This window comes from Oculina patagonica, chromosome 3 (assembly GCF_052425735.1).
Source record: "Oculina patagonica isolate OP01 chromosome 3, crgOcupat, whole genome shotgun sequence".
NCBI lineage: Eukaryota > Metazoa > Cnidaria > Anthozoa > Scleractinia > Oculinidae > Oculina > Oculina patagonica.
The window spans coordinates 14316627-14326779 of record NC_135760.1 but is presented as its reverse complement, the minus strand read 5'-3'; the positions used below and the strand labels follow the sequence as shown (position 1 = coordinate 14326779).

Sequence of the window (10153 nt, the reverse complement as noted above, 5' to 3'; positions counted from 1 at the left end):
TAATAATTATGTTCTTTGATCTGTTAGATCATTTGATCCAGAAAAGAAGGAAATAATTACAGTTGAGAAAGGATTGGAGTCATTGGAGAATAAAGGGAACATGGAAGGACTCGTGAAAGAAGAAAGGAATTAGGAAGGAAGGAATGAAAGAATGAAACGGGATAAAATAGAAAACAGACGGACGGACGTCTGGACGGTAACAAGCAAGGAGAGCTAGTAAGCAAGCTAGCAAGTGACAAAGCAAAATGGGAGCTAGACTGTTCATTTTCGCACCAGGCCGCGCCGCGCCGACCTGATCCGATTTTGATCATCCGACTTGTGAAACTCCCTACGCTGGATAGAAAATGTAAAGTTTGTTCATTGTCAGGGTTTCCTGTGACGCGTAAATGACCTGTTATACCTGATTCCGTGTAAAGAGGTCCAACATTTCCTTGTCCGGCGATAGACCTTTTTCGCTTGGGCGGTTTGTTTTCCCATTTACAGACGTACGTGATGTTCTCTAGAGAATTTTTCTTTTATCCACATAAAATTTATTCATTCACATACACGCGACTATTTGAAAATTTGAAAGCAAGAACTCTCAAGAGTAACATCACATGGTCTGTAATGGGGCAACAAAACGCCCAAGCGAAAAAGATCTATTGGAGTTTTTGCGCACAAGCAAAAGAAATGCACCTGATCCCGAGGGTCTCCCGTCCCGTTGCAAGGAAATTCTTGAGCCAGCGAGATTGTCAGCGGCATACCTCCAAAAGCGGGTAGCTATGTTATGTATGGGGGCATATTGTGTACCGAACTCTACCCAAAAGCGAACGAGACAACATGGACAACGAAGGTAGCTGGCTAAAATTTTCACTTTTTTAAAGCTAAACGCGTTAATGTTAATCAATTTTTCTACGGTTTCTATTCCCAGAGGCTGTAACGTTCTTTCAAAAGTGTATGGTGGACGATCCTGGCATGTCGACGGCTGTTGCCGCTATTCAAACGCTGCTAGAATTCATGAATCAAAACTCGGGTAAGCTACAGTACCTACTGCATGTAAGCTTTCGTATATTTATTTCTGCTTTGAAAGAAACGATATTTATCACCAGCAGATCGCACTTTAAAGATACTATAACAAGCACACATTTAATTAGTTGAAGAAAGGCCAGTGTATTTAATGGCTCAACATTTCCATGTTTCTTTTTTCTGTCTTTATTTATTTGGGTGACCCTATGCGGCGGAATGGCGGAATGATGGAACGGCAAGGCGGAATGGCGGAATATCCTAAAACGCGGAATGACGGAATATCCTAAAACGCGGAATGACGGAATATTCTAAAACGCGGAATTGTTAAACATTAAAAAAAGAAGCAACAACAGCAACAAAAACAAACAAACAAAAGGAAAATTATAACTGCTGACTTTCTCAGACAGCGATTTAAGGCTAAGAATGTCGCTAAGAATGATTCAGGTACTTTAACTTGTGGATATTCGTCACTGTGACAGAAAAGCCAAATTGTTTACAGCGGCTGCTAGCAGTAGAAAACCAGTAAACAGTAAGTATACCCCATAAACGAAGGGTCCTTTTTATATCTTCTTAATCCTTCGAAGGATACTCGAGTGATCGAGGGAGGAATTCGTTATTTTACAGAGTTCTCGACCCGCTCGAGACAATGAAACGTATAAAGCCGAAGTACGCTAACGAAGCCGTTAGAAAGAAAACGAAAGGGCCTGAAATTAACTGAGTTTGTACTGAGAAATTAAAAAAAAGAAACCCACAACAAGGGTTTTCCAGATGGTCACCCATCCAAGTACTAACCCCGCCCAACAGGGCTTAACTTTGGCGATCGGATGTGAACCGTTGCTTTCCATGTGATATCAGAAAGAGCGCGTAAATCAGCTCATAACTGTGTAAGTCCAGTTAAAGCATCATTCAAAAGATCCGTTATAACCAGGTATTTCTGTTCTTAATTTGCATGACTCTTGTAAGTCTTTGCTTCCTCTGGGACTGATACCACAAGGAAAGCATTGGTTCTCGTCTGATCGCCAAAGTTAAGCCCTGTTGGGCGGGGTTAGTACTTGGATGGGTGACCATCTGGAAAACCCTTGTTGTGGGTTTCCTTTTTTTAATTTTTTCAGTACAAACTCAGTTAATTTCAGGCCCTTTCGTTTTCTTTCTAACGGCTTCGTTAGCGTACTTCGGCTTTATACGTTTCATTGTCTCGAGCGGGTCGAGAACTCTGTAAAATAACGAAATCCTCCCTCGATCACTCGAGTATCCTTCGAAGGATTAAGAAGATATATAAAGAACCCTTCGTTTATGGGGTATACTTACTGTTTACTGGTTTTCTACTGCTAGCAGCCGCTGTAAACAATTTGGCTTTTCTGTCACAGCGACGAATATCCACAAGTTAAAGTACCTGAATCATTCTTAGCGACATTCTTAGCCTTAATCGCTGTCTGAGAAAGTTAGCAGTTATAATTTTCCTTTTGTTTGTTTGTTTTTGTTGCTTCTTTTTTTAATGTTTCACAATTCCGCGTTTTAGAATATTCCGTCATTCCGCGTTTTAGGATATTCCGTCATTCCGCGTTTTAGGATATTCCGCCATTCCGCCATTCCGCTGTGCCGTTCCGTCATTCCGCCATTCCGCCGAATAGGGTCACCCATTTATTTCTGGTAATGGCGTTAATGGTCATATTAGATAAGAATAAAGTCGGGTGGCAAGTTATGTAATCATGGGTTTAAATGCCGGGACATGGTTGTTTTAAAAAAGTGGTTATCAACCACCAGATAATAAACCACTATCCATTGGACGAATAAGTGTGAACAAAACAAACTGTATTATCCACTTGGTTGGATAATGATTTATTTGATCAGTGGACAGAATTATCCACCCTGACAGTCTGCGACAAAAAACAATTGCCTACAAAGTACATCAGAAACTTAACAAATTATCAATATATTGAAAGAAAATCATATCAAGACAGACTTCCAATTATTTTTTTTTTTTGGTAGCTGAAACATTGTCTGAACTGAGGGAGAATCTGAAAGAAGTCATTGAAGTGCTAACCAAAACAGAAGGCTCAGTTACTTCAATATCATCTGGCTGTGAACTGTTTCTTAGATTTATAACTCTTGCTGCTCTGGACAACCCGGTATGTCTTTTAATTGTTACATTTGTATATGTTTGTAATCCTTCCAGTTTATATCCTTTTAAACATGCTTTCATCTTTATAATTATCGAATCCCCCTTCTTTTGTGTAACAGTAGAACACCATCTTTCAGCATCACCTTGTGCAAAAAATATTTTTAATTTTTACTGGTTGGAGACTCCTAATAAGTATCCTTCAATTTGTTGTTATGGTCATGTGACATGAAATTAACCATACCTTCTGGAAATATTGTTTTTAAGAACTTTTATTGTCATATACATTGTTCTGACAGTCACTATTTCTTTCCTAGGACTTTCAAGAATGCAAGAGAGTTTTGGTCGAGAGAGGTACTAAGCAACCAATAAAACTTTTTCTCATGTTTTCTGACTCTTTCAATATTTTTTAACCATTTAAGAGTTATCAAGTGAGGTTAAGCAAAATTTTCAATCAACCAACAAAATTTTCAACCATTTAACAAATTATAAATAAGGTTGAGCAAAATATCTGGATTTGTCAGTGGCGAGCTGATCAATTGTTTGTTCAAGCCAAAGGCTGAGGCAAATAATAATAATTGATGTGCGAAACACTGACAAATCATGATATTTTGCGATAACCAAGTTGAATTGTTTTATTATTTCATCACTTATATTGTCTTTGGTCTAGTAGAAATAAAACATCACTCTCAGACAACTCTGGAAAGCAAGTTGCCATTTTTCTTAGAAGTAGACGCAACATACTTTTTATTCCTCAAACAAGCAGAATATTATTTGCAGCAAAATCACCGTCAGATGCAATTTGCATGAGCAGACTATTACTTGTAAGCAGTTGGCCAATAAAAAGGAACTAAAAAATACATCAAATGATAAGTTCATTTATTTGGAACTATTTTGTTTTGATTAGGCCAGTTGTATCTTAAGAGAGCTGCCTCAGCCAGACAGAAAATTGCCAAACTTTGTGACTCATTTATTAAGGATGGAGCGGTAAGTTTGATATTACTCTGTGACCATAACAAATTTATTTTGTCCTGTGTTTTATTTTTATTTTCAGTGGTAAAATAGAGTTGCACTGGGCTACATTGTGTGGTGGTTAAGTTATAGCTGAAATAAGAAAGATGGTAAATTTTAAGTTCAGTGATAATAATGAAGTGAATTGTTCAACAATGACAGGAGCGTGGGACAAAGAAAAAAATCTGAGTCCTTCATGGGAATCGAACCCATAGCCTCCCAGTTGGGTGCTCTAACCAATTGAGCTACGAGAGACTCGTGGTGAGCTGGGCCATTTACTAGGTTGATATGTTGATAATCCAAGTGGCTTGAAAAACATAGACAAGTAAAAATAAACAACAATAAGGCTTATAAGGCTCGAAAACTGCATGTAAAAAGCAACCACAACATTTCAATGGAAATATTGACAAATTCTCTGTTCATTCTGTTCATTGTAGTAAACAACTGTCCAACTCTACATATGTGTTTTTTCAGACAATTCTTACCCACTCGCGATCCAGAGTTGTGTTGGAAATTCTTAAAAGGGCCACGGAACAAAAGAAGCGTTTTAATGTTTATGTTACAGAGTCAGCTCCTGATAAATCAGGGTAAGATAGAGTTCGATTTTAATACCTTTATAGTAAACAAGAAAAAATCTCAAAAATGTGACAACAATTATTGATATTTACAAGCAGTGTAGCCTAGTGGGTTTAGAGCACTGATCTTGAAATCTGGAGGTCCCAGGTTCAAGCCCCTCCACCCTTCCACTAGCTGGCTGGTTTGTTCTTGATCATTCCGAGTTCAACTCCTCTATCGCACTTTGTATATAGCTAACTGGTCTGCTTTCTGCCAGTTGGTATTTTCAACCATGTTATGTTCATTTGAAATATTTGTTTCCTCTATTTGAGTGGCATATCTGAAAACTAGCTATCTCAAAGCTAAGTGCATGACCACTGTGAGCATACATTATTTTACATTTATTTTATTTTTACAGTTTTACTTTATTTGCATTGTGGCACTGATGCCTGCATAATAATTAACACTATATGTTACTGGTTGGCACAGGAATATTGTTATGTAGTTATAACTTTTGTTTGTGTTTACTTCAGTATGATACTTTCTCTCTCAGATGTGTGATGCATGATCAGTTAAAACAATTTGGAATTCCCTCCACAGTCATATTGGACTCAGCAGTTGGGTATGAAACATTCCTTAAAAACTAAAATAAAGATCCCTTGAAATGAAACCACATTACCTAGCTTCACCAGCAAGAGTGCCAGAGTATAATTTGATGTATAATTTGACTACTTAGTTTCCTCTTGGGAAAAATCAAAATAGAAAAGTCTACCATTTGAGGATTTCTTCCACAGATTCAAAAGTTTCTCTATTTAGGATTAAGAACATTTTTTACATTGGTAAAGTATAGAAAAGGTTTTGCTCCTTTCCTAGCCCTATATTGTGGATGTAGCTCAGTCAGTGGGACAACAGAAGATCACATTTACAGCTGTAAGATCACTGACCAAGGAAATTTTAGTGGTTACAAGTCACAGCACCAACTTCCCATTCATCAGTCATTGCTAACACCAATATCTTGAGTGCCACGTCATGCTTATTTTCTGGATTGACGGTTGGGTTTTGTCTCTTTGTACATCAGGAATTTTTAACTGAAACATTTTGAAACTTTTGTTTTCAGTTACATGATGGAGAAAGTTGATCTGGTCCTGGTTGGGGCAGAAGGAGTGGTAGAGAGCGGTGGAATAATTAACAAAGTGAGTTAAGCTAGTGTTGTTTTGATTGTTTTATAATCCTCACATGTCATGGTAAAGTGTGCTCTCAGGTCAGAATTGGCCACACTGCCAGAGCATATCCTGGTCTCCCTGGCATGAAACCACAAGAAATATTAATTTGTCACTTCCCTAAATGGGATGCTGGTCAACCGGGTTGTTCTGAGAGTGTGCCAGTTAGTACCCATTTATACACCTGGGTGGAGAAAGGTACGGTGAGAGTAGAGTGTGTTGCAAAGAATACAACACAATGACCCAGTCCGCTCGATCTAGGGTCCAGCGCAATAACCATTAGGCCACCCCTCCTCCCACTAAAATACATTGTTAGCCTATCAAAAATGCAGTTGACTTTACTGAGCTATTTAAGATCAAAACATAAATTTATTACAGTGTCTTGCCCATGAACATAACTCAATGACCCTTCCCAGCACTAGAACCCGCACCACTTGAGCCACTCTTACTAGCAAATCAGTCATACTTGTTTGAGATCCAACTTGTTGAACTTGCATTCACGTCTGACCTGGTTGGAGAAACTCAGCGAGCAAAAGTAGATGAAAAAAAAATTAGATCAACCTTTGTCAGTGATCATCTTCGGTGAACCATTCACAAGTCGATGTCCTTACAATGTACTTTGCTACAGATAGACAAAATATACCGGTATGTTGTTAGAAGTGTAATATTGCAGTGTTTCTATCAGGTTGGTACATATCAGATGGCAGTCATGACCAAAGCAGTTAATAAACCATTCTATGTTGTGGCGGAGAGTTTTAAATTTGTTCGACTGTATCCACTCAACCAAGAAGACGTGCCGAATCGTTTCAAGGTAAGAGTCTGAAAGATGTGTGTATTTTACTTTTTCAGATTAAAATTCTCATACATTAGCAGAAGCAGCAGCAGTAGCAAAACCTAGTCGCTAGGTGTTTTTTTCTTGTCTCGTTGTCCATGCGAAGTCTGGGACGGGAGTGGGCCAGGGAGACAGTGACGTCACGACTCACAGTAGGGTCCAGGTTTGAAGGAGCCGAAAATGCCTAGAGACTAGGCTGGCAGTAGCACAGGCTTCCCAAGCTCAAAAGTCGTCTTTTTGATGTGTTTTTAAGAGCCCTTCAGGCGGCCGACTCTACATACGTGGTGTATGCGACAGCTTGTGTATATAGAGAAATGTATGGGAAAATCACGGATTCTCTAAAATCCGGTAAATAACTATCTATTTTGAAATAAAGTTTACCTACCTCAAATGTGTCGCTTACTTGTCTCTTGTGCCGAATTTGAAGCCATTCCGACGCCATTTAGCGAAGTTATTTGAAGTCGTTGCCTCTCGGAGACAACGACTTCCGTGATTTTCCCATACATTTCTCTATATACACAAGCTGTCGCATACACCACGTATGTAGAGTCGGCCGCCCGAAGGGCTCTCGAAAACACATCAAAAAGACGACTTTTGAGCTTGGGAAGCCTGTGGCAGTAGCAGTAGCGGTAGCAGCAGCAGCAGCAGTAGCGGTAGCGGTAGCAGCAGCAGCAGCAGCAGCAGCAGCAGCAGCAGCAGCAGCAGCAGCAGCAGCAGTAGCAGTAGCAGTAGCAGTAGCAGTAAGGATCAGAAAAAAATTCGCTTATAGGAGGTGTCTGCCTACAGGGGTGCGAGTTAGCTAAGGTTCTGTTAGTAGTAAAATGGAACTCGCTTTTCTGCCAGCCCCTCGTCATTATGGTCACTTTGTTTTGGACCAAATAAAGTCAGTAATTTGGCCATCCTGTTATTATATGGCCAGATTGATTTGGTGGCCGAAGTTACCTGGGCCGAACTTATGTGTTCCTTGATACTGTAGCTTACTATCCAAGGCGTAGTGGAAAAGGTTGAAATGTATCACAAATCCTCTGTACGTATCGTTCTATCGGAACCATTCTCCAAGGTTAGCTACATTTTGCAGAGGTTATGTAGGCTAAGAAACCAATTTTGTGTTATAAAACAGAGACCTTATCGTGTTAACTGAGTACTTTGAAGTCCTCTTGAGCTCGGTTTGTGTTGTCTTCAAACAAGGCTACACATGCGCACATCGTACTGCAGGCCCCCTTATATATTTTTGTTTTGTTGCCATAGTACTCAGGAAGCTGTGTTGATGGTCACCCCGTGGTGGATTACACTCCTCCGTCGTACATCACTCTGCTGTTCACAGATCTCGGAGTACTGACACCTTCTGCAGTGAGTGATGAACTGATTAAACTGTATTTATGACCAGTCGTGCATTCCTCAAAAACACCTGCCCCTGGCAAAGATGGATAGAATGTCTGTGGTGGAAGCTTCAGTTTAACTGATTTCCGCTGAGAAGTTGGAAGATTGTGCGCTTTGCAGAGATTTACGTCACGTTACTTAGCAACGTTGCTGGCCACTTCATTGCGGGCTCATCATTCGTGGTTCAGAGATGTTATTTACTGGGAACACATAGTGATCGTTTGCAAACCAAGAAGGGCCAGGGAGAAGGCTGAATTTGAAGTGACGAATGGTGCTGTTCTTGATGTTCAAGAACTGGAAGAATCATTTGTAAATGGAACTAATAAACGATAAAGTCAATCCAAAATGGTTGACTGTGTTAGGCACCTCTCTTTCGTCAAGAACGTTTCTACAGTGTAGTAAAACGAGGATTGAGTCATGTCTCTCCCAATAAAAATATCAATATACTAAAAATATTTTGGAAGGCTATCCTGTCTTATCAAATACGGCATCTCTACCTTTCCAACCTAATGGAAAAGTAGACTTACTAACCCAGACTTTAAACGGAACACGCCACTAAACATTCCCATGCATTAATGTCGACACAATATTGGTTTATCGTATAAACTGAAAAAAAAAGAAAATGATGTGAGGATTTTTTTTTCATTTAACGTATATTAATTTGCATACAGGCATGTGGCTTACTTTGACAGAAATAGGGCACACTACGTTTGAGTTTATGATTGGGTGGGAGGGGTGGGGGTGCGTTACAAGGGAACGGAAACCGGGGATTAAAGTCGGCCGGAGGTTAGCCTAAGGGGAGGGGAGAAAGGGAAGGCCTGATACTCAGGCTAGCGGGACTGTGGGAGGTCTACGGGTGGTGGGAAAAGAGGAGGCTAGAAGTGCACAAGAGAATAAGTTGCGACGAGAAACAGATGTATCCCTTATCGGGGTCCATATTCCTGACCTTTTTGAAACTTATCTTACTTAGGTCTGATTCAACCTCCAGTTTTATAACAAAAGAAACATGATCTGATGCTTCGATAACCTGACGCATTCTTACCGCTTGCTGTGGAGTATTTGATTACACCGGGCGGGTGAGGCTACACTTTCCACCTTCCTTGCGTTGATTTGAGCTGTAGGTAGTTTGGTCAACAGCTGAATGAAAAAGGTAAGAAGACCATTTCCTTAGTTAAAATAATTACAGCGGAAAGAAACTAAGGCAACCAACAGAGTACAGAGACACATTAACAGACACATCATATCTCTTGCTCACTCTGCCGACTCTACTCAACCCACTCATATGGGGTCAAAGGGCAAGGAGTTATAAAGAGTTCTCTGCGTTTTCGGATCAATAGAACCGAATTCCTTTTGTTTACACTCGGGCACTTTTATATTTTTGCTGTTGAATCGCTAATGTTCTATTTCCCACAGGGTCTGTTATCTGTTTAAGCCGCATTTATGGTATGCAGTTTAGTCTTACTACTGTTTGTCTTTAAAATTTTCGCTGGGAAGTGAAATTTCGAAAAATTTATCGCCGGAGCCATTCGTTAGCAGAGGGGATAGGTGTTCTTATGCTGATTTTGTAAGAGTACACCTGATTTGTCCTATGAGGCTTCGAGGGTTCTCGTATCTGGTGAAGCATCACTTTAATAGTCTGATTGTTTCATTAGCCTCCTATTTTTAGCCAAAATAAAATACGGTGACGCCCGACTACGTCACAAATAAACAAGAAGTTGTCATGTGTGGTGTTTTTGCAGAAAAGAAGAATGCTATCGTTTTATGATTTATAAAACAAGAGACTGTCGGCTCATCCGTCAAGGGCCGGGGATATTTTATAGCGCCGGTGAAATTTATGTTTGTCAGCTCCGCTACAATAACTGTACAATCTTTATTAACGTGGTCAGCACGCTTAGCTAAAAAGCTAGCTTACAGGTGCGCCACGAAATAAAAATACAAAATAGAAAAATAAAAATTTATTTAGAAGTGTCAGTAATTAAGAATGACTACGTGTTGCAATACAGTCAATTTGTCTAACTAAGAATAAGATGT

The 10153-nt window shown here is 39.7% G+C and overlaps 2 protein-coding genes and 2 pseudogenes across 3 annotated transcripts in view; 3 read left to right on the top strand and 1 right to left on the bottom strand.

Moving 5' to 3' along the window:
- The first annotated feature begins 23 nt into the window (after positions 1-23).
- LOC144646782 (translation initiation factor eIF2B subunit alpha-like) lies at positions 24-8565 on the top strand. Of its 2 annotated transcripts, none has more exons than XM_078506469.1 (10): positions 24-216; positions 911-1012; positions 2995-3134; positions 3442-3478; positions 4032-4111; positions 4610-4722; positions 5244-5312; positions 5808-5883; positions 6596-6721; positions 7991-8565. In XM_078506469.1, exons 2-10 carry the CDS (start codon positions 937-939, stop codon positions 8123-8125), a joined length of 852 nt encoding a protein of 283 aa, XP_078362595.1. In that variant the 5' UTR covers positions 24-216; positions 911-936; the 3' UTR covers positions 8126-8565. The 2 variants fall into 2 exon arrangements, with proteins under 2 accessions (XP_078362595.1, XP_078362594.1); XM_078506468.1 differs by lacking the exon at positions 24-216 and adding an exon at positions 802-832.
- On the bottom strand, positions 1749-1867 carry LOC144647626 (5S ribosomal RNA; annotated as a pseudogene).
- LOC144647615 (5S ribosomal RNA) lies at positions 1983-2099 on the top strand (annotated as a pseudogene).
- A 345-nt stretch (positions 8566-8910) lies between the features above and the next one.
- LOC144646729 (organic cation transporter protein-like) overlaps positions 8911-10153 on the top strand; it is a 15520-nt gene continuing 14277 nt past the window's right edge. Inside the window, exon 1 of the mRNA XM_078506413.1 lies at positions 8911-9272. The gene's annotated coding sequence lies outside the window, so the exon portion shown is untranslated. The remainder of the gene's footprint in view (positions 9273-10153) is intronic.

What these genes read in the sequence shown, in the direction of transcription:
- LOC144646782 (XM_078506468.1), top strand. An exon ending in ATTCATGAATCAAAACTCGG is followed by an intron (nt 1,013 to 2,994) that starts GTAAGCTACAGT and finishes TTTTTTTGGTAG; the next exon opens with CTGAAACATTGTCTGAACTG. An exon ending in CATTTATTAAGGATGGAGCG is followed by an intron (nt 4,112 to 4,609) that starts GTAAGTTTGATA and finishes GTGTTTTTTCAG; the next exon opens with ACAATTCTTACCCACTCGCG.